Source organism: Brachyistius frenatus, unplaced genomic scaffold, assembly GCF_029030835.1.
Source record: "Brachyistius frenatus isolate BFR_SWC_R1_liver_20210118 unplaced genomic scaffold, ASM2903083v1 Contig_131, whole genome shotgun sequence".
Taxonomy (NCBI): domain Eukaryota; kingdom Metazoa; phylum Chordata; class Actinopteri; family Embiotocidae; genus Brachyistius; species Brachyistius frenatus.
In genome coordinates, this window is record NW_027210730.1 from 534,155 (window position 1) to 558,131 (window position 23,977).

The window sequence follows — 23,977 nt, forward strand, 5'->3', positions numbered from 1 at the left end:
ATGTGTCATCGCTCAGGTGCTGCAGAGGTTTGTGAACGCAGCACAAAAAGGGTCAGAGCTGCTTCGAACCCTGAGCCGCTTTCAAACAATGAGGGTCTGAAAGTTAAAACCTGCAGCAGACTGGGCAGAAAAAAAACACCAGAAAATGTTTAAAGGTAAAAATGGTGACAGAAAATGAAGGATGATTGACAACAAAAGACTGAAATGACACCGAAATCCTCCATTTTCTCTTTGTTCTCACCTGTGATGAAAACTACAGTGAGACAGTTTGTCATCAGACATGAATGATGGTGTAATAATAACCTGCAAGAAGGAGGGAGAGGAGGCCGGCGATGAAAACATTCATCACCTTCATCAATGGTCTTCTGTGTGTGCTCTGGTAACTCTACCTTCGTAGAATCACATCTCTCACATATCCGCTGGAAACCTGCCTCACCTCACAGACCTCCTCCACACATAGTATGCAGTAAGAAGTGCAGCGCATGTTGGTAAGATTTGATATTTTGTCTGGAAAAAGTTTAATTGTACAATGAAATATGTTCAATAAAGTGTTCTCATTATGTCAATATTAAACGTGATCTGGTCACTATTATGTCTCCTCCCAAACAAATAAAACTAAAATATTTCCTCCTTCCTTTTACTGCAGTAAAGAAATGTACATCACGTCCTGATCAGGTCGTTCACATGCAGCGTTTCTGATCTACTACAATCATAACAAACGATCTCCATCCAGCTGTTTCGGAGCAAAAATCAATCAGTCAAAGGAAAATGTTTCTGGGCTAAAAGTTGTCATTTTCAGCAAACTAGTGTCCGTATGAAACAACAAATACATGCAGCTGAAAATAAGAGAAAAATAAATGCTTCCAGGTGGCAAATTATTTATTTTGATTGGATCTCTTTTACTTTAGCTGCTTTTCTTCCATGTGTTTGATGTGTTTCCACTGGAGCGGTTTTCATATGCAGACGACATATTTCCTGCATTTCTACATTCTACAAGATGGAAAAAAATATTGACAGTAAAAATGGTGAATTTATTTTTACTGTCGATACTTTTTTACACATTTTCCACAAACATTATTTTGTCAATAATTTGAGTCATTTCGATACAAGTGAACGTTCTTCTGCTGCTTCCAGCGAAGATGAGAAAGTGTTCGTTTAAATGACAGGAGGAGAGTTGCAGCAGTAAAAGCATGTGTATGCGTGTGCGTGTGCGTGCGTGCGTGCGTGCGTGTGTGTGTGTGTGTGTGTGTGTGTGTGTGTGTGTGTGTGTGTGTGTGTGTGTGTGTGTGTGTGTGTGTGTGTGTGTGAGAACTGACCTCCACAGCGTGGGCGTACTGCTCCAGCTTATCGTCGATCTTGGACGTGAGGACGAGCGGCTGCGTCTTCTTAAAACTGTTACTGGTTCAAAGAAAACACGAGTTTGATTGTTCACGTTTCTCCTTTGACGACATCTCTGATCATTTCTCTCTCAAACCATGTTCAAGTTATAGAAGTGAAACGGTCGGTCAGCTCTACACTGAATCTTAATCATGTTAAAGATAAATATTCAAGGTCGAAAATTGAGTTTTTATGGCAGCATGAGAACCCCCTCAAAATAAAAATCTTAGTTCATTAAAGATTCCTATCTGTAAAATCATTCTGTATTTGTTCTCCGTATTCACTGTTATCAGTTTTACATCCTCACACTTCAATCAAAACCAGAGAAATCGAGAATCAGACCAGCAGACGTCTCCAGGAAGTCATCTGGGTTGGTGGCTGATTAAATAAAAGTTTTTCTTTATGACTCACCGACGTGTTTTAAACTGAAGATTTAACTGAACATGAATTTTAATGCTTAGTTAATGGGAGTATTGATTTTGTGTAGTTCACAGTATAAAGTGGCGGGTTGTGTGTTACGAGGAGCTGATGATTATAGTGAATATGATTAATGAACGACGTGTGTTAATGTGTAAATAGGACTCATGATGGCCGTGTGATGGCATGTGACTTTCTGGGAAACTCAACAACAGAAACTGAGATCTCACTGGATCACTTCAGTTGCTGTCATGAGATCCGTCGGCCTGTTTTACTGCGACGACTCGGACAGGTTTTTTTTGTCGCTCTCTGCAGATTGAGCCTCGTTTCATTCTTTTTTCCAGCTGTCTGAAATCAACGTCCACCATCTTCCCAAACAGTCTCACGGCCACCGGGTGACACCATCACATCACAGCAGGGGAGCAAACCTCACCTGTCATCTACATCTTTCATTTTATAATATCGGAGGAGCGCCGACGAAGTTTACACCTGATGGTGGAGACCAGCCGATCTCATCTATGCTGGGATGAAGATGGTCCAGATGCTGCTCACAGGATTCACAGCTGAAGGTGACTTGAAGCAGTAAAGTAAGAGGAGGGATACTCCTGAGTGTTTCCTGCACCTCATAAAATGCAGCTCACTTCACAAAAAGCAGCGACAGGAGTGAAAAGTTCAGCTGCCAGCAAACAACATTCCTCGTCCGAACGTGTTGCTCATACGGCTACTTCAAAATAAAAGCATCTTCACAGAGGCCTCCTCCCTCCGAGAGCTCCTCAGAGATGATCATTTCCTGCAGCAGACATCCTGGAGCCACCGGACCTCACCGATCACCCCCGAACACACAGCACTGCATCTGGACACACTTAAGACGAGCCATGAATCAGGGCTGAGGGGTGGAGGGGTGGAGAGGTGGAGAGGTGGAGGGGTGGAGGGCTGGAGAGGTGGCGGAGGAGGGGTGGAGGGGTGGACGGGTGGAGAGGTGGAGGGGTGGAGAGGTAGAGGGGAGTGGGGGGTGTAGCCCCTCCCCCTTCTTCATCAGGTCACCACAGCAGAGCGTCAACCAGCATCGAGACAACAGATCCACAGAAGAGAGGTGCTTCTACATGAACGTGATTAGTTTGTCAATTTGAATCTAGTTTGAATCCAGTTTGAATCTAGTTTGAATCCAGTTTGAATCCAGTTTGAATCCAGTTTGAATCCAGTTGAATCCAGTTTGAATCCAGTTTGAAAATAGCTTTTAGTTTTCTACATCTTTCTAAACATCTGGCACCTTTTTTCATTTAACCACCGTGAACCAAAAAAAAAGGTTAAATAAATGAACATTTTTAAATTCAGGTCAAATTTTGACCGATAACAACAAAACTGAACAAATTGAGTTTTCTTCTTTTGTTGAACTTATTAAAGTTGAAGTTAAGTTGAAGTTAAAGACTGCAGCTTTGTATCAGGCTGCGTCCTGATTGGCTGCATGTTGTGCTGCTCTGAAAAGAGTCCTTGAACCTTCCTCCTGCTCGTGAAGCGCTGCTGGATTAAGATGGTTTACCTTTTCTTCAGCGAGCGGCTCAGCGACTCCGTCCTCTCTGTGATCTGAAAGAGAACAGAAGTCTGAGGTCATTTTCTTCTGATGAACACAGGAAGGTTCGTTAAATGGAGCTCGGCTCTGTGTTCAGCTGCAGGTTCTGATGATTCAGTCCAACTCAAGCAGAGCCGAGTCGGCTGGCCGTCGTTAAAACAGCTTCACCGCTCGACCAGAAAGACACCGAGAACTTCAGCCCATGAAATATGATGCACTTAAAACTGCTACTGGTCAATAAAATAGCTGAAATTATTTTGATTTTGATCAACTACAACAGTCAAATGCTGCTACCTCATTAATGAGAATATAATATTATTACTTTTTCTGATATTACTTCTGTACTTTCACTTTCTTCTATTTCTAATGGAATATCTTTCAGTTGATTAAATATCATACTGAAGAAACATTTTGAGGTGTTTGTGTATTTTCATTTCATGTTACTTTAATACTTCTCTGCTTTCACTTTGTTCTTCTCTGATCTCAGGACCCCACAGAGATATCCTGTGACTCTTTGGAGGAGCCCGACCCAGAGGTTGAGAACCGTACTACTAAACATGAAGCTGTACACAAAGTAGTCAAAACTAGATTCACCTCAAAAAGTTACAACAATATAATAATTACAGGACTTGAATAATAATAATAATAATAATATATTTTATGATAATTTTATTGAGGGAAAAGATCTAAACACTTCTGAACCTTCGTTTGGGTGAAAGTCTGTTGTGTATAACTTAATGGAGAATGGCATCACATCACTTATTTACCTGTGAGGTAGAAACTCAGCATCAAAAACATGACATGAAGGAGAACGATGACAACGATGACAACAGATTCCTCATTTTTTTTTCTTCTGTAGATCATGGCTGGATTTATCTGGCAAGGGGCCAAAGTTTGAGCAAAAGTTTTCTTTTTAATATATTTTTCTGTTCTGTCTGTTCATGTCCAGTTTAATGGAAGAAAAAGAAAAGTGGCAGAAGAACACACATGCGGTGTCATGCACATAAACATTTCCTGAAACATCAGTGATGTAAAAACTAAAGAGCCACAAAGTCCTGAAAATGTTTTAGACTTCAAGACAAGGTAAAAAATGTCTTTCAGGACTGAAAGGTCTCCGTATGACATCATCACTCGTGTCCAAAAAACATCAGGAAGCTGCAACACGACACGAATATGTGTTGAAGAATCAAGTTCACACAATGAAACATTTCAACTGTTTCTGTTCTGGGATAAAATAACATGCTTTTCCTGGTGCACACACACAAACACACACAAGCACACACAAACGCACACAAACACACACAAGCACACACAAACACACACAAATACACAAACACACACATGCAACTTACAAGCATGAGACCGAACCCATCGGCTGTGAAGACAACACAGTTCTTGTGTCACCGGGTTTGTCAGCTGCTCATGACAACACAAACACTTCAGATGATGTCGATATAAAGTTTTGTTGTGGCTGTTTTCTGGCTAATAATACAAATACATGTAAATATATATATTGACTTAACTGATGGTAAACGGTCAAAGCAGGACTGAGGTCAGACAGCCTGGACCCTACAATGACTCACTATCGCTTCCTAACGTATAACATGGTATTACAAGGCTAATCATTACTTATTTTTTATATTTTGCATCTATTTTTCTGAGAGGTTTCTATATGAATTTTATATTGAATTTTGTACTGGAGCTTTTCATGTGCTAAAATGACATCCAAAATTAATTTTAATTATTATCATGGCCTATGACATGCTAGAAACAAATATTTATTTAATTTTAAATTGGCTTTAATTCACTCTGATTTAACTTAATTTAAATCCCTGAAAATAAATTTATATATATATGTATATATGAATATATATTCAATTGCTTTGAGGGACATAAACTGTCAATGCTATTGAGGAGCGCTACAGCAGATCAAGTTTCTACTTACATGATTTACCTGATGTGACAGTACTTTCTGTTTTTACTGTGATTTGAACTGTCATTCAAAACTTTGCCATGAATTTCTGGACCCAGATTCTGTTGGAGGAGCCAAACTTGGAGTATCAACACTATCGTGTTAGAATAAGAAACTCGTGTAAATAAGACAGATTTTTGCATAATACACTTTCATAGTCCCGGAAACTTTTTCCTTCGTGGCAAATACATTTCTACTAGGTTTTACAATTTTTGGGGATGAAAGACGACAGCGAACACTGAAACCACATGAAGGATTCGTTTGTTTAACACTTTGTGGTCCAGGATGCTGACATGTATTTGGACCTTTCATCCTTCCTCACAGTCAATCAAGTCACCCGCCGTGTTAAAAACATTTTCTTACCTTGTGTGTGGGAACTTTGGGACTGAAGGGACTGAACATCTCGCCCTCGTTCCCGCTGGATGTACTCCGACTCTTCATCCTCTCCGCTGCCTCCATCCTCCTCCTCTCGATGTCGTCCTTCATCCGCCTCCTCTCCTCCTGGACGTCAGGACACAAACACTGTTCAGCTCCGTGTTTCATGCTTCTGAAAGCTGTTCATAGTCAAACTAAAAAAAACATAACATCAACAAATGTGTTTTCATTTTCCACTTTAAGCACACAGGGAGCAGCATTATTATCCAAGTGGAGTATTGATGAATTCAAAGTTTAATATGAACTTCTTTCCCATCTGGTTTGACCTCCTTCAGCTCCTCAGACAAATGTCTGACTCCAAAGCTGCATCATGTTTCACTTATGAACAAACTCATCTTCTCTGCTTTAAAACCACAACTACGAGCTAAAGAAAGACTAAAAAGATGATAAAATCTTTATTGCTTGGCAACGTTACCGTGACAGGATTTTGCAAGAAAGATCCCGTTTTGTCTGTTAGCTTCTCCTCGCTGCTGGAGGACCTGCAACACTGAGCCTCCTTTCTTCAGTAGTTTGTGCTTTCTAGCTGGTATCTGTGGCTGCAGGGCTGCACGTGTCTGATCTGCAGTTACTGGCCTCAGTGTTTATTGTTTGGTGTCTTTCTATGCTGCTCTTTTCTCTCTCTGCTCTCCTCTGAACCCATCCAGTGAAAGTCTGGTTCTGTCTGAGGTTTCTTCCTGTTAAATGGGAGTTTTTCCTTCCTATTTGCTTATATGGGAATTCTTGAATTGTTGGGTTTCTTTCTATAATATTATAAATTATCGACCTTTCAAAGTGCTTTGAGAGGACTTATGTTGTGATGTAGAAATAAAACTATACATATGAAGTTTAATTGAGTTTAATTACTTTTGGTCAATATCCTCATTTTATTTAAGTCTAGAAAAGTAAAGTCACTGGAGAGGATTTATGGATTTGAAAGAGCTTTAAGAAAATCAGGGATTTTATCTTTAACAGCATAAACTTTTATTTTACTAGTTTGGCTGTAAAAGCTTTTTAAAGACAATATGAAGCTTCTGTTATATTTCACTCAGAATAACGTGCTGTACTGGAGGGGGGGGGGTGATTTCCTCACTTCCCTCTTGTATTTGTGTAAATATCAAACTGATACAACCATAGTTTCCACATTATTCTAAGTTTTCCTTGAAACATGGTCACCTCCTCTTTGGCCAGCCGTTGCAGCTCCTCCTCCTCCCTCCGGCGCTCCTCCTCCCCCCGAACCCTTCGTCTCTCCTCCCTCCTCTTCCTCAGCTCCTCCAGCTCTTCCTCAGCCTCCGCCTGTCGATGCCTCAGCTGCTCCAGCTCGTGGCTCTCCTTCTCCTGGAGGCTCCACCGGATCTTCTCCAGACGCTGCTCTGTTTCCAAGATGGCCTCCGCCTCCTCGGGCTCCACAGCTCTGCATAAAGAAGCTTTGATTGACGCCCAGTCTCTGCACCTTTTAAATGGTTACCTACACTGCTATATTAGCTGATATAGTTAAATACTTGTCACTTTGACAAACGTAAGTATTCACTAACATAATGAATACAAACCTGCCACACCTGGCGGGTCTGTTCGTCTTGTTGCTGTTTGTCGTCGCGTCCTCAGCGGCTGCTTCGCCGTTGAAGTTGCTGTGTTTTGGCTCTTGGTGAAGGAAAACCTTCGATGTGTACGAGACTTTCACTTCTTTTCTTTTCTCCACCTGTTCATGAAAAGTTAGCAGAACTTTTTATACATGTCAGGTCATTTCTTTGTTGACTATGAGAGAACTTAAAAAAAACCTGGATGTCGAGTAATTTGCTCTTAAAGATTCTTCACTTAAATTGGTTTCAAATGACTTCAGACTTTGAGTGAAAGATTTCAGGTTTCCCTTGAACTCATAAACCTCCATGAATTTCTCTTCTTCCAAATTATTTCTCAAATTATTTCTGAAATCTGAAGATTTGACACTTGTCTTGAATGACTTGAGTCTGACTAGTCAACGAGTTGAGAATTTACTTGTACTTGTCTCACGTAGTTTTAAATTTGACTTGGACTCGTCTTAAATGATTCGTGCCCTGATTTTATCCTTTAAATAAATTTGTCACAAATATTTGGAAACTTGTCTGAACTTGAACTTCACGATGACACTATGTCATCTAGAGTAACTATATAGTTGGAAAAAATATTTCTACTGTGTTTAGGTCCAAATACAATAACTACAGTTTTGTCTGAATTTAGAATCAGGTCATCCAGGTCTTCATGTATTTTAGGCAGTTTGACTAACTGATTGGTTTCATCCAGTTTCATAGACATGTATAATTGGGTGTCATCTGCATAACAATTGACATTTCTACAGTTTTTCTTTATAATATCACCAAAGGGAATCATATATAAGGTGAAAAGTATCGGACTGAGCATCGAACCTTGTGGAACTCCATAAATAACAAGTCATTACTGAAAGCTATCCCATAGATATGATTTAAACCAGTGGTTCATTTTTGACTTGTCTCAAATGATTTAAAATTAAAATTGAGTAAGTCACAAATAACTGAAGACTTTGTAAGTCTTAGATTTTTGTTAAACGTGATTTGGACCTGACTTGGTTTTTCCATGAATGTCTTTAGAGTTGATATGAGTCTAAAGTAGATCACTTTGGCTTGTTTTAAGGGACAAGGACTTGTCCTATTAAGATTTAATAACTTAAACTTGACCTGGACTTTTCTTAAATTGCTTTAACATGAGTCAGACTTGTTTTAAATGTTTTGAAACCTGACATGGACATGAAAGATTTGATTGGTGGTTTGACTTTTTTTAAATGGCTTGAGATGTCATGTGAACAACCAACTTTCTAAATAATTTTACACTTGACCTCGACCTGTCTGAAATGATGTGAAACTATAAAAGGCTTTAAATGATTTGGAGTCTGACCTGTGTTTTTCTCAAAATAAATGGTTTGGATCGGTCTTGTTTTATTTGGACTCGTGAACACCTTTAAATGCAACTTTTCTCCAATGATGTAATACTTGAGTTTCAGTATTCAACGAACAACTCAGTTGTTCAGGAAGCCATACCTCTGTGTTCGGCCGTTGAATCTCCTCCCTCTTCCTCGACATCAGCTCATTCCTCTTCCTTTGCTCTTCCTCCCTCTCTTTCTCCCTCCTCATCTTCTCGGCTTGGATCACCTCCCCCTCCTGTTCCTTCCTCCTCTCCATCTCCATCCTGGCCCTCTCAGACTCGTCCTGCTCTTTTCTCTGGAGCCGTTCGGAGGCTGTGAACGAGGCCTGGGCGGTTTTAATGGGTGCAGATTTGTTGATAGTGTCCTCCTCTTCGTCCTCGTCTGCCTCGCCTCCCTCGCCTCCCTGGTTGAGCTCCTGCAGGCGCTGCTGCCTCCGTCTCTCTCTGCGTTGGGTCCAGTCGCTGAAACCTTCGTCCTCCTCCAGAGACGGAGAGCCGCTCGGCTTCAGGCCGCCGTCGTACCTGAGGAGGAGAGTCGGAACATCTCAAGTCATCGGATCACAAAACCAGGTTTAACAAAATCAGCCAACTAGTCAAGATGCTGTTTACATCCGTATCTGTCCATACTCATGTCATATATGTAGTTAAGACTTTAAAAGTTAAGAGTCATGTAATGTTTTTAACTTGCTCACATTAACCCGAACCAGGATCTGTTCCAAACCCAACCACATGTTTTTGGCTCCTAAACTGAAGACACCTGGTTCATATCTCTGAGATGCCAGCAGGATGTGATGACACAGCAGTATTTGATGTACTGTGATCAGAATGGGACTCGAGCCTCAAGCTGTAGTTTCAACAATCCAGGTCACCTTAAGTTGATCAAATCTTTAAACTTTGATTTAAGTGTTGAATATGAATTGAGGGCCAATTGCGTACATGAGTTTATCACTCTGCAATTATTCAACAGTCAGAAGTGCTCTCTGTCATTCCTCCTGTTCATTAAAAGTAATGAAAGTGTGTTTTGTGTCTGGGAGCTGGCAGAAAGGAATTCTCTCGACATTCCTGAGATGATTAAGACACTAAGTCGGCCGGCGGAGCCATCGGAGTCTCTGCCTGATCGCTCAGGAGCTCACGGAGATTGTTTGAAACCACAAAGTCGCTGCTTGGACAGATTACTTCATTTTGTTGTTCTGTTGTCAGTTTGAAAAAAAAAGAAAATCTTAAATTTGCCTGAAACGTTTGCATGAAGTCAATTATTTTGTCTCTTTCAAAAACCACATTATGATTAAATTTCATGCCAGCAGTTAATACAGTGTTAGAAGTATCTGGCTGATGTTATGGCGTGAAATATATTGAAAGAGTACTTTAAACACAGTCAATGAGCAAGAACTTGAAGACAGCGAGGAGTCATCTCCATCGACCGGTTTGGGTGCGAGAAGCTGTCAAGTTGTAGCTTTGATGAGCTACTGAATTTGGTATCGGGACATTAGTGATAAATATACTGCTATCAAGGTGACGTCTTTTATTTCAGCAGAACAATGCCGGACCTCCTTCTGCACATGCTACAGCAGAAAGGCTTCAGAAACACAGTCTGAATTCCTGACCGGCCGCTCTGCAGTCCACATGTCTCCTACTGAACATATATTGTGCATCATAAAGAGGAGAATCAGAAGTGTAAATCTTTTCTTTTGTCAGTTAATTACAAGTTTAAGCCCGAACAGAAAAAACACACATTTCCCACATTGGAAACATGTGATAACACGTTTACAATGTGTTGCAACATAAGATAGCATGGGAACATATGTGGAAAAGTTTCCACATGGGAATCTACGTGGGCTTCAGACCATGAAACCATGAAAATGTTCCAGAACTGCAGGTTTCCTATGTGCAACATATGTGTTTCAATTACAGTATTCATATATTTTTGCACACGTGAAATTCATGTGTTTTTCAAATCACAGATTCTTATTTTTATTGCATTTTATCAAAGTCCGTTTTTCTCGAAATGTCATTTGAATTTGTGTCTCGACTGATGTTGCTTCAACCAACATCTGTGGGTTCACACTTGACCTCTGACCTCACTGGAGGCAGGGTGTCATCCTACAAACGAAGCAGCATTACATCATCGTTTTGGAGAGAGCCTTTCAATTACAGGCTTCGGCGGTGGAGCTGCCTCATGTGGCTGCTGGCAGCCTGTGATGTGACGGAGGAGAAGGTGTTGGAGGGGCACGCTGTGATCAAAAACCTGAAATTAAAAGTCAACTGAAATGCTGCGAGCTGTGACATGGTGGTGGTTTTCCCTGGAGACGCTTTGTAGTAAACATTCTTTCGAGGCTGTGTAATGAGAAGGCAGCTGTGTGTTCGTCTCCGCATCAACACAACGGGAGGGAAGCGGTTGTTTGCAGCTTTTCTTGATGGAAACATTTGTTTTGTGTAACCAGACATCCGTGAAACCCTGAAAACCGGCGAGCGGCGAAGGAGGAGGGAAAAACCCCAGCAGAAGCGTGTCGAGGTTCGAGTTTCACAGCTGCGAAACCTGACGACAAACTCTGCAAACTCGCAGTTATCACCAGAAAGAAAAACATGCAGTCGCACAGTTAGCTGCTTTTAAAGGAAGTCATTACACACGAGGCGAGCGGATGAATTATGTTCCGCTCTTAATAACTTCCCGAGTTCCCATGATTACAGGGGCCAGGAATTCGACCACTTTTAGATGTTGCATGATTTAGGGTGAGAACGACGCCAGTCAGGTCCTACACAGGTTTTATTTCTGATGTTGCCACAATATAGAAGCAGCACATGGAAAATGAGTTTCCCCCTAACATCCCAGTAAGATTTACATAAAGCATCCTGTCCAGACAGACCCACAGTAAACTGAGAGCTGTTCTTGAACCAGTTGTAGTACAAGTTTGAGTTTTGAATCCTCAACAGTCAGAGTCAGTGTCGGAGTTACTGGCGCCGACTTATACAAGTTTGAACACACTGAAGGTTGTTTTTTTTTATTCTCGCCTGAATTCCTTTTCTCAAAAAAGTGCCTGCAGATAACTGAAGCTATGAGGTGTTAGTTGGACAACACAACGGGACGACAGTATGACATCTGACCGAGTCCAGATTCATAGTTGATAACAATAATTCTGAAAAATAACGTTTTACATGTTTTTCTGAGGGTATGTTCAGGCACTTCCAAACAAAATGCCATTTGGAGACATAACAAGTAAGAAGGTGAAAAATTTCATTTATATGAAAAAGAACGGATCAAACTATTTACAATAACACATATGAGCTCTATAAGGTTGTTAAAAGGTCCATCTGGTATTGTTTTCATGATACAACTCTTAAAAATGAGCTATCCAAACACATTTCTGCCCAAACAACGCGCGGGAAGAGACATGATTTCAGAAAACTGACAAAGACTGATATTTAAAAGGCATTATATTTATGATATTCACCATCTTTGTGTGTTAGCATGCTAACAGCTGCCAACAGACAGGAAAAACACGGTTGGAACCGATTTAATCAGCAATTTAAAAAAAAAACACCATGTTCATGAGCCAGCATGCACAAAATGAGGACTCCTGGAACCGGCTCACTTAAATGGAAGGTAATTATATGTAATGTCATTAGTAAGACCGATGTGTTCCCTCTTTTGGCAGACTAAAATATCTGCTATTGAAAAGCCCCATTAGTGTTGGCTTAATGTTGGTGCCAGATTAAAGTTAGAGGACCACCAAAGTTATTCCAGTTCCTCCTGAGAGGGTCCCGAATGTGAGAAGTTCATGGTGAACCGGTCCGACAGCTTTAAAGACATTTCACTTAAAACCGCCTCAAAACCGGAGAGAAATGTGCATCTCCATGTTTATCTCCTTTTGACCTCCACAATACACCCAGAAACCATCAGTGCTGCAGAGCTTCAATGATTAGATGGTTACTCAACTGGCAGAAAATTAATTGGTCACATATTTGATTGGTTAATTGATGATTTTGAGCCATTTTTAATTTGAATATTTGCAGATTCACCATTTTTCTACAACACTAAACCTCAAATTCTGAGATCCTCTATTTGAACATTGAACATTGAAATGTTGAACATTTTAATCACAAAAAAATCAAGAATTTATTCAAGAAAACAATGGAAATAATTGTTGGTTGCAGCCTTTCATTCGAGGACTTTCATATTTAATACTCCAATTCAGGGGAGGAAATGTCCAAGAAATTTGCGATTAATCATATTATGTTGACCCAAATTCATCCATCCGTCCGTCCACCCTCAAGCGTCTGGAGGCCGAGGACATTGTCCACTTGACCAGCAGAACAAACACCAGTCTGGACTTCCTCTTAGCAGGTTTCTTTATGTCCTTAAAGAAGATATTTGGACTGTGTTTCGTCTCTCTCTCTGTACTCACATGTGCTCCTCTGCCGACGTCTCTCCGGGCGTCGACGTCTCTCCGGGCGTCGAGCCGCTGCCCCTCCGGTGGAAAGAGTCTCGAGCCCTTCGACGACGCTCCCTCTCCACCTCCTCCGCGTCCTCCATGCTCCTCTGAGCCGTCAGCCTGGACAAAACAATGTTAAATGGCTGTAAAATCAGATTGATGTAAAAGGAGTAAATGCTTGAAAGGAAGTTATGTTCACAGCAAGTCTGCACTTGAGGAAAATGCAACGTTTAGGAACTTTATTTTAGTTTTATTCCACTCTTATTTAGCAGAATAATGTGCATTTTACGGCACTAATTACTGCGATAATCATGTAAATGAGCAGCATTTAGATGTTTTCAGTGATGAGCATGTTTCCGTTGTGGTATTGCTCCACGCAGACTGCTTCTGTCATGGTGTTTGGGAATAAATAAAACCTTAGAATATAAATCTTTGTCACGTATGACAGATGACAGATTGTTGACTGATAGTCGTCTCTGTTCGGACATGAGGAAGCTGGCATCGAGCCAGAAGAACATCTGTCGGGCCTCGAATCAGAAATGTTCACACGCCAGAAAAACATGTTGCGTCTCCTCAGAATGACATCACTGAGTTTATTACAAACACCGTTAATCTATCCAGACATGACGAAACAAACGTCAACGGGCTTCTCTGATTTTCTGATTTACAAAGACATCGGACACTTTAACGGCGGTACGAAGGTGTTGAAGGTGACACGAAAGAAAACACAATTACACGTTGTCTTCATTCAGTAACAAACAAATCTGATTCGGTGAAATTAGTTTGATTTAAAGAGGATTCGTTTCCTTTGTAAAAAGACATTCATGCACCAAAATCCAGAAAAATGAAGAAGCTTAAAGGAATAAAACAAAGGTTTCAAATTGCAAAAATTCCCAAAAAGTTCACTGCAACTTAAATATCCTGAACTCCACTCAGACAATAATTCATTCACTAGTTATGAGAGTAACTACATCTTTTTCAAGTGTTTTCATTTTTAAGACTTTTTGCAGGTCAAAGAAGAAATGATTCAATTCATCACTTCAGTCATTATTAAAGCAAAAACACTGACTTCAAATCATAAGAGCTGGTATTTTTATTACAACTTATATAATTAACAATACTTCAACAATCTGTGTAAATGAAAGTTAGAGGCAGAGCAGCAGCTTGTGTTGGTGTTCATCTCGTCTCCGCCTCAGAAGATCCATCTGGATGACTGAGGGGTCAATAAGCTCCATGTGGCCACTCAGGTGTTCAGTTACCAAACTCACATTTAGCCACTAAATACATCCCATAATGGCTGTCAGCCTCCATCTGTTCCTCCACCCTCCAATTTCTGTAGGAAAAAGATGGCTGCCCCGTGACCTTTGACCTTCGGCATCCTCACAGAATATGTTTTTTTTTTTTATATTCCAGTTGACGTGTAGTCAACAGAGCTGCAGCACCTCCTCCTCTCTGACTCCTCATCAGAGGTTTCACAGCACCTCCTCCTCTCCGACCTTTGGGAGGTTGAGGAGTGAAAGACGTGATCTTTAATGTCCATTTCCTGTTTCCTCTCTGTGAACGTTGTCTTCTTCCTGTTGGCAGGTGGGGACGAGCAGACAGGAAGTGAGTGGAGGGACAAAGGTGGAGAGGCCACTGCCCAGCTGGATGGAGGTCGGGGGGTGTGGTGGTGGAAAAAGGGAAATCCAGCGTGTTTGTTTTAGATATTTGTTTTAGCAGACAGGCGGCGGTCAGCGTGTCCGGATCAGCAGGTAGAGAAACAGTTGACTTTCACAATAAAAGCTTCCCGGAATTTATTGCTTAATGTTTAAAATCTATTAATGTTGAACTGAAAACATGTTTTTGCTGACGACCCCGGAGAGCTCCGGCAGCGCGACACTCATGGACCTACAACCACTTAAGAATTATAGACGCTCTTTAAAAGTCCCAAAGTCCTAAAACAACTGTCTCCAGTTGTTTTGTTGTCGGTAGTCTGGGTGTTGAAATCTTGCAGGCTTCGACCCGGCAGGCTGTCGGAGCTCAACGCTCCCTCACGTGTCCTCTCATTACGTTTCCTTTCTGGAATCAGTGCTGCTGGATTCTGTCACACTTGGCTGCAAATCAAACATCTGACTCAGGAGGCCAAACGATTAATCTCCATTGGAGTGATTTTAAGGTACCAGGATCACCAGCAGCTTCACTTCCTCCTTCTTATTCTGGGTTTTATCAAAAACAAATCTTTTCCATCTGAACCAGCGCTCACATCGCAGAGCTGATCTGGACTTAAGAGAATTAAACATGTGCAGGACACGTTCTCCTCTCCAACACAAGAAAGCAGGTTTTGTGTTGTTTCTCTGTAAACTGGCATCAGAGGCAAGGCTGAACTTGTCCCCCCCCCCCCGATTCCTCAGATATTGGCAAACACATTGTCCCTGAGCCCCGGAAGTCCGTGTGATTAACAGGAGATTCAACCTGTCAGGGTGAATCATGTGAGAGGACAAATTAACGAGTGAGCAGAGAAGGTGGGAGTTTTTAAAAGACTCTGTAAGGTTGTGAAACCACCGTTCCTACCGTGGCAAGTTTAATAGTCAATACAGTATATTTCCATTGTTATAATTTATTATAAGTGCATCGATATAATCTAACTGTTGCTCTGCAGGACGCATCCAAAGTGTTCAGTCAAAATAGTTGTTATTCATTCACTGTCAATCAACCAATGATTTCCTCTCTAATGCATTAACATGGTTATTAATAATCGAGCTCGGATAACACTTGAGCCCTATTTCTATTTCTCAACCCATTTCTCTTTGACAGAGACAATGGAACTTACTGATAGCACTTTGTAGTTTGGCTTTCTTGAAGAAACTGTATTTCCTTGATTCCTGTTGTTCTGGTTTTGTACCCTCATGGTTGAAATGAACTTATTGTAAGTCGCTTTGGATAAAAGCGTCAGATAAATGTAATGTAAGGTAATGTAATCCCATAATGATGGCCTGTTTCTTTGAGCAATAAACACTTTTCCTGTGTTTTGGAGACGCGGCTAATTACCAGAACATCAGATGGGCCGATAATCGACCAGAAACACGACACGGACACGACGGACCAGATAAAAGCTGCTGCAACTGTCAACAGATGCACTAAACCGCCTGAGTCGGTGTCTCTGTCGGCACTCGTCCAGCCTTTGTTGGGCAACGTGTCACCGAGACAAGACTGAGAGAGGGAAAAGCTTGAAGGTACTGAACCCTCAGCTGCTCTTTTGTAAACGCGCATGCTGTCATCGACTTGAATGACACAATAATAACAAGCTTCGCTCTCGGCCTGAAAGCTCGCCAGCCACCGACGAGGACGGTGGGAAGACATTTGGGAGATGAAGTCACTGTTGTGCCGAGACAAGTCGGGACAGCGAAGGAGCTCTGAATCACTCCGACACATCAACAAAAAGAAAAGCAGCAGAAATACAAAAAAAACAAAGAAGGAACTTCAACCTGCACAGAAGATCGGTTCAAGGACTGAATCTTAGTGACGTGGTGATCTTGACTTTACCTCAAAGTTCTCACTTATTATGAGAAAGATCTCAACATATTTTTTTCTTTTTACATATTTTAACATCTTAACCAAGGAATCTTAAAGATCCCCTGTCCCTGGTTTGACAGGAAATGTGGGTCAAACATGTATGTTCCCCTCAGGATGAATTTGAATCGTTGGCGAAGCTTCATTATGTACATTTCTTAATTTGCAGCCCTGGTCTGGAGGTTGAGGAGCAGAGTTTGGTGCTTGTGTTCCTCTGGGTCTTAGTCTCACTCTGTTCCCATTAGAACAGCTTTATACTGAATTTCTGTTTGGAGCTCAGTCTGAGATTCATTTCCTTTGAGGAGGAGGAAATAAACTTTCCTTATGTTGAGTATTCCAGCACATGTACTGTATATTTGGCATTTTGCCCTTAAAGCATCCGAACCAGGAAGTTCAGTGTCTCAGAATTAGATGATCAACAGACTAAACCACAACTCTCACCAACGTTTATGTTCTGATTCAAGTGTTTTTACAGCAGGTTTGATCTGTTCTGTTCTGGCAGCTTTCCATCCAGAAGTATCCGATCAAAGACACCTGGACGTGCTGCAGATGTCTTAGAGCGTTTTTAAAAAGCTTCTTTACTTCAAAATCCAACCGTCTAATCTAAGGATTTTTTTTTAACACAGAAAGACCCTGTCAGCACTTCTCATCCTAACTGTCTGTTAATCTTCACAGATGTTTTGATGATGATGATGATTTGATGTGACGACACCACGTGGCCTGGACAGAGTGATTGATGGAGCCCAGAACTGGACCTGGAACATATCAGGCTTCACTGAAATCTACGTGTCAAAAGCTTTCAGAAATACTCAGAGCAGCAGGAATCTTTCTTTCTCTGGTTTTCTCTGGACTTGTTCCCTCTTATTTTATTAGTTAGCTGATCAATGACAACATAAGGAAGCGAGTCGAATTTTAAAGCAAAGGAGACAGAAAGGAGAAGAGATTCACGTACAGTGAACACGAGCATACAGTCCGATAACAGACGAAATACAGAAAACAGCTTTCAATGGTTGACCAGACGAACACGAGCACAAATAGATCGATGAATTCTGGGAACCCTGGAGGTTTGTTTGCACAAAGGTTTCAATGAAGGACAGAGAAGAAACCTGCAGTCACAACAACACGACCGAAAACAAGAGAAGCCGGTCTCAATGGACGGCCGTCGTTTCAGGGTTTCTGGATCAAGACAAGTCTAAAAGAAGTTGACGAGAATCTGTGGAAGAGACAAAAATACCTTAATGTGAGCGCAAACAAACCAAAAACCCAAACAAGGCAGCGAAGCCATCTTCACAAGTACAATAATAAAACAAACTTTTCACTTATTTTGTATTTAGTTTGGCCAAAAATGACAAGAGGCAGAAAAGAGGAGACCAAAGTAAATTAAGCGAGTGGCCAGAGATGATGGGAAAGTATTCACCATGTGAAAATGTCTGGGCGGACATCTTTCATGTAGTTCCCTCAAAATACTGCACATTTTTCTACAAATCAACAATTGGTTCCTTTTGGCCTTCTGCCATATCTCTTGTTTATAACTTTGAGCATTGAAATCATCCACATCGACACCTTCATCAAAGATTATGATGAACTTTTTTTTGCATATATATATACGACTAGCCTCCAACAAAAAATAATTATTGAGAAATAAAATATATTCTGAATGCCAAAAGTAAATCAAATAAAAACAGATTCCTTCATTTAAACTAATTCCTAATTTGACAAAACAATGGGATGTCCAGTTTCTTCCCGGCTCCATCGCTGAGACAGAAGCAGTTTGTGCTGCTCGGTTATTTAGGACGACATCACGCGATGTTCACTGAGCTGAGAGAGATAAAAAGCTGTCATCTGCTCTGACATACGAGTCCTGGAAACACGAAACCCGCTCTGTTTACTTTCCCTCCGTCCTTTGACTGCAGACGACCTGTGGAGGGAGGAAGAGTTCAGCGCCCCCATCATCAGTCATCTAACTCCTCCTCCTCCCCCCAGAAAACATTCCTCCTTATCTGGCCGTATCGTAAACACTGAGGAAACCCACCCATGTGTGGGGGATTCAGGGGTTGGAGGTCACAGCACTCAGTGTGTTTTGAAGCATGTATGCCTCCCGGATGACATCACCGCCGCGGGCAGAGCCGGGCCGAGCCGAGCCGGGCCGAGCCGAGCCGGGCTGGTGTTCGTCTCCCACGTAGAGCCGATTAAAACCAGACGTGCTCAGCTGACGCACTTCTGTCTGATAACAACAAGCTTTAAACCTGAGTGTGTTTCTGGATTAACAGCATGACACCGAGGTAAATACCAACTGAAAAAACTTTGAAATCCAGCCAATGTGGTCATTTTTTAGATTACATGATAATATGTAATAATATATTATATTTTATATATATATGTATATATATATATATATATATATATGATAATAAGCCTGTCAATCACCACATGGGCCTGAACTACGATGCGGGTTCAACAGAGCCGAGATATCTTTCCGTTATCTGGCTTAACTCAGCCGAACAAACGTAATGGCACAAAACAGCCGATAGCACTTGGTAATTCAACACGCAACTACGCGGGCGTCCACATAAAAGGGGCGGGGTTTGCATCCGACCAATCGCATACATGGACAGATGTACTGGCAGCAGAGCGCCATATTTTACAAACAAAGAGCAAACTATGATATCAAACAAATATGAATAAATTAAACACATAAACCAGGCAGAAAGGAAAACAGCTGCAGATGTCAAATGCAGGAAGAAAAGCTGGCAAAACTAAAACCACAGACTGTGATATATTGTTCCTTATGTTAAAAGGCTCATAATATCACCGCCCCATCATTCAGACACAGTTACATCTGACTAAAATTACATTTTATTAAATGAATGTGTTGCTGAGATTTATTCTTTTGAATCACAATCTGATTTATTGCCAAGTAAGTTTTCACTTAGGAAACCTCAAAGTTTCATTTCTGTCCACGACAGCAAGACGTGAAACTGTCACGCATACCGAGGCCAAAGCGTGGCTATCTCACGTTTTGACATGATACCAGGTTGCACAAAAGACCGGTGGTACATAAATATAATTTAACATTAAAGTACAAAAATATGTGCTTGTGCAAATGTACACAGTATAAACAGGACGTGTAAAGTGCAATCAAATGTGCACTTGGGGAACATTTAAATGACACGAATGAAATGTGGAGTCAACGTAGATGAAGACAGAAGCTCAAAAAGATTAGAGGCCAGAAAAGTGTGAAATTGAACTCCTTACTAGCCAAACACCTAAAAATACAGATTGAATCATAGTGGATGATGAATATTAAACAGGTTAGCTGTGATGTCTATGATGTGTGAGTCACTTTGTTATGATGTCATCGCTCCTCCAGACTGAGGACATCTGCTGAGTGGACTGAATCACAGCGAGACTCCGCCCCCTCCAGCTGTTATCTGCTTCATAAACACACTCTCGCTGTGACTCACAGCTTTACACCGAGCTCACTGATTACCGGACCTCCAGACTCACTGCCGACTCACCTCCACAAACCACAAACGGGTTCAAGAGAAGCAGTAAATCAGTGCTTTAATACGGTCCAAGACAATTTTATGCAGATTTCTACAGAGAAACTAATGAGTCAGTAGAAAATCTCTGGTTACACTGAACAGGAAGATTTACTGCTCATTTAAGTCCACAAACATTTACACACTTGTGAAACATCTGGATGAACTTCCTGACAGGAGCTTGGAAGTTCAGTGGAGTTTCTGACATGACAAAAAATTCTCATCCAAAAAAGAACTTCTACTCAAACTCAAGTTCTCAAAACTTAACTTCCAATTTAAAAAGGATGACAGTTATATTTTCACGTAACATTTTGTAGTCGTATCCTGACATTAATCTCTAAGAACAGCTGAGACTGAAGGGAATTCATCCATTAGTCTTACAGATATCTCAGAGAGGCACAAGATGAAAACTCAGAGGATTCACAAAATCTGGAGGATTCATCCTACAAAACAGGAAGATCTGAATAAAATGTTATGACAATTCAATAGTTGAGATATTTCAAAGTAAACCAAAGTGGTGAACCAACAGATCAAAACTGCCAACGCACGGAAAAATGATAAGTCCTGTCAAAACTCTGAAGCTGCATTTTCTACCAACCACGACAGACACAAAGGTTTGTGATCATAACTGATGACTAAACAGTGAAGAATCTCTGAACACCTGCTGAGGTGGATTGATTTATTAATCTGCAGCAACTTTGGCAAGAAACAAATCAAACAGATCATAAAGTGTAATATATGACAAACGTAACCATCTTTAAAGTGTCCGTTCATTCTCCATCCGTCCGGCTGCCTGTGTGAATGTGTCTTCGCTCCGCTTTGTCCTAAAAGCTTCAGACCTCCGGTTCATTATAAATCTACTGGAGCGTCCTTTCAGCCGTCCACCGTCTCCACACACGTCTTTCACAGCAGACGTGTTGGACTTTTATAGAGAAATGTTATTTATTATTATATTTATTACATATTATTTAAAAGTGATCAATTAATCACAGTTTCTGCAGATCACTTTTATATGGAACTTTTTCAAAATGATTGTATTGTTTTTTCACTTTTTCACCAAATTACAGCTCAATATTACTCTGAAAAGGGAATTCCAGAGAAAGATCTAATATTTACTCATTAAACAAACAGGACAAATATTGTAATGGATGAAAAGGGATTTTAAATTTGCAGATTCTCTTTATTAAACTGGATACTCAAGTTCAAAGTCATGCAACACATCGATTATAATATTAGTCCGTTATTAGCTGATATAATATTTGTCTGAGAGCGAGCTCTGATGAAAACTTGAGACTTCACGTGGAAACTTTAGCTCCTTATGAAAACCTCCACATTTTATTTTTCCAGATGATGTGAGCCCTGATTGGCCGAAGTCCATCGTATAGTCTGCAAAGTCTCTCAGCCGAGTCAGCCATGAATATACGACTCTATGATCACCGAGTGTGTCTCCAATACAAAACATCTTTTCATCACGAGATCAGCAGCAGCAGAAAAACAAAAGCCCGACTCGCGACCTTTCACCTCTGACACCACTTCCCTTCGCAGTGAAACAGAGAACCGGTTCACCTCGAACCTCCCGGTTAGTCACACACCAGAAGTTTCCTGCCTCGATTTAGCTTCTAACCTTGTATTTAAAATCAACATATCGAAGCAGTAAACAGATTTGAATATTGTTCCCGTGTTATTGTTAATGAACACAACAGAAGGTAAGTCGATTCAAATCCCCCCAAAACCCTGCGTGACCTAAAATACTGCCAGTAATCCCCCATTCAGACAGACGTGTTCACACAGACACACACTCCTCTTTATCTGAAGATGTTTTCCAGCCACACAATGAAACTTTCATGAAGCATTAACTGACCTGTGTCCGAGTGGGAAAACAGGATTTAAATATTAACCTGCTTCTGTCTGCGCCAAACAAACAGAAAGCAGAGAGATGGAGCTCGTACCTCATGAGCTTCTGTAAACCCTGTTTGCTGGAGTTCCTCCTCAGCAGAGCGTTGGACATGTTGGACTCTCGTCTTCTTCTGATCCTTCGTCTTCTTCTTCTGATCTTCCTAAAACCGATCACACCGGCAGCGTTCTCCTGTTTCTTCTTCTCCAAGTCGACACTGAGAGTGTGTGTGTGATATACCGTTAAAGAGTCTTCACACACACACACACACACACACACACACACACACACACTGTGGTATTGTGTATCTCAGCTCTCTCCTGCAATGCTCATTGGGAATGTCTCTCTCTCTCTCTCTCTCTCTCTCTCTCTCTCTCTCTGGGAGGCTGGGTTTTTAGTCATTACCCCCCCACCCCCACCCCACCCCCACCCCACCCCCACCCCTCCCTCTGTCCTACATGTGGTTTTCATTGAAGATCTCAGAGCAGCAGGGCCCAACATCACTCTCTCTTTTCCATTATTCCCGGTCATGTGGTCTTCCTTGAGGGGGATTGAAAGATGACACCCCCACCCCCACCCACCCCCACCCACCCCCATCCACCCTCACCTCCCACCAAAAAAAAAAGAAGAAAAAATAACCCACAACTGAACCACCCTGAGCCGCTCCCCAAAACCTCAACCCCCCCTCTGAGTGCCAAAGTAAAGGATTAGTAGAAAACAGCCCAGTGAGGGAGCTGATGTTGATTTATTGGTGTCATATCGTACAAATAATACTGAATGCACCAATGCGAGACCCATATTTAAATATTACTTTCAGTAAAGAAACATCAGCAATAAAATGTTTGTAAATATTAAACAAAATTACTGCTACTGAATGCACAAAGAGTTTCGCTTGATCAGACTCAGAATCAGCTTTATTGGCCAGATGTGTTCACACTTACAAGGAATTTGACTCTTATATTATTATACACAGGTTTGACATTGTTCATTGTTGCTTAACAATGAACAATGAACAATGACAACAAGACTGTCCTTGCAAGAAAAAGCACCTTCTCCTCTGCCACTGAGCCGTGTTACTATGACGACGCCACATTAAACTGCTGTGATGTCATCTGTAACGTTCGCTGGATGCTTTGGTTGACAACCGAACAGAGGAACAACTGCACCTCCTCGACTGACCACCACGTGGTCTTTAAGGTCGCCATTAATCAAATAGTCCGGTAAAGAAAAACAACTGTGGCTGCTATCGTAGCTTAGCTTAGCATAGCATTGTTAGCTATGGCCACAGTGAAGATGGTCAGTTTGTCCTTTTCCACGATTTGATGTATACAAACCTTCATGTTCAAGTCACAACGCCCTCCAGCAGCTGGGTCAATACATTGTCCAGTAACAGAGATATTGGATGACCATGACCATGATTATCATTCATTATTATTATTTGTTATTGTAACCATGAGAACTAACTTTAAGGGGTTAATTGTAACCAACAGATGTCTCCGTGAACACAGCCAGGTGGTTGTAGTGCTAAAGGTAGCCATGCCTACAAAATAGTGCTTCTAAGTTAAGAAAACTGTTTTAAGTTTGCAATGTTGATGACATCCTGTTGATAGAGGTGTCAGATTAGAAATGTTTCTACACAGAAGACCTTTAAAACATCAAAGAAAATCTGAATTAACGCTTATTTCACACAGCTGACAAACATTTCTACCTCAGACAGCTTCAAAAGCTTCTTTGTGACATTTTGACTTCCTTCTTGAGTTTCTGCTATTTCCATTCAGGTTTATGATGAAAAGAGAAAAGTCCTGCATCGCACCGCACCGCACCGCACCGCACCGCACCGCACCGCACCGCACCGCACCGCACCGCACCGCACCGCATCGT

The 23,977-nt window shown here is 41.3% G+C and overlaps 1 protein-coding gene across 3 annotated transcripts in view; it reads right to left on the reverse strand.

Moving 5' to 3' along the window:
* Window positions 1–22,433, reverse strand: part of lsp1a (lymphocyte specific protein 1 a) — a 32,589-nt gene extending 10,156 nt beyond the window's left edge. The window contains exons 1-8 of one of the 3 annotated variants that reach the window (XM_069714513.1): window positions 22,152–22,433; window positions 13,103–13,231; window positions 8,798–9,203; window positions 7,298–7,446; window positions 6,924–7,161; window positions 5,700–5,837; window positions 3,335–3,378; window positions 1,317–1,398 (exon numbers count right to left, since the gene is read on the reverse strand). In XM_069714513.1, coding sequence (XP_069570614.1) covers window positions 1,317–1,398; window positions 3,335–3,378; window positions 5,700–5,837; window positions 6,924–7,161; window positions 7,298–7,446; window positions 8,798–9,203; window positions 13,103–13,231; window positions 22,152–22,210 — 1,245 coding nt within the window. In that variant the 5' untranslated portion in view covers window positions 22,211–22,433. Of the gene's footprint in view, window positions 1–1,316; window positions 1,399–3,334; window positions 3,379–5,699; window positions 5,838–6,923; window positions 7,162–7,297; window positions 7,447–8,797; window positions 9,204–13,084; window positions 13,232–22,151 lie in introns of all 3 variants that reach the window. The other 2 variants (XM_069714512.1, XM_069714510.1) reach the window with 2 other exon arrangements.
* Window positions 22,434–23,977: the final 1,544 nt, after the last annotated feature.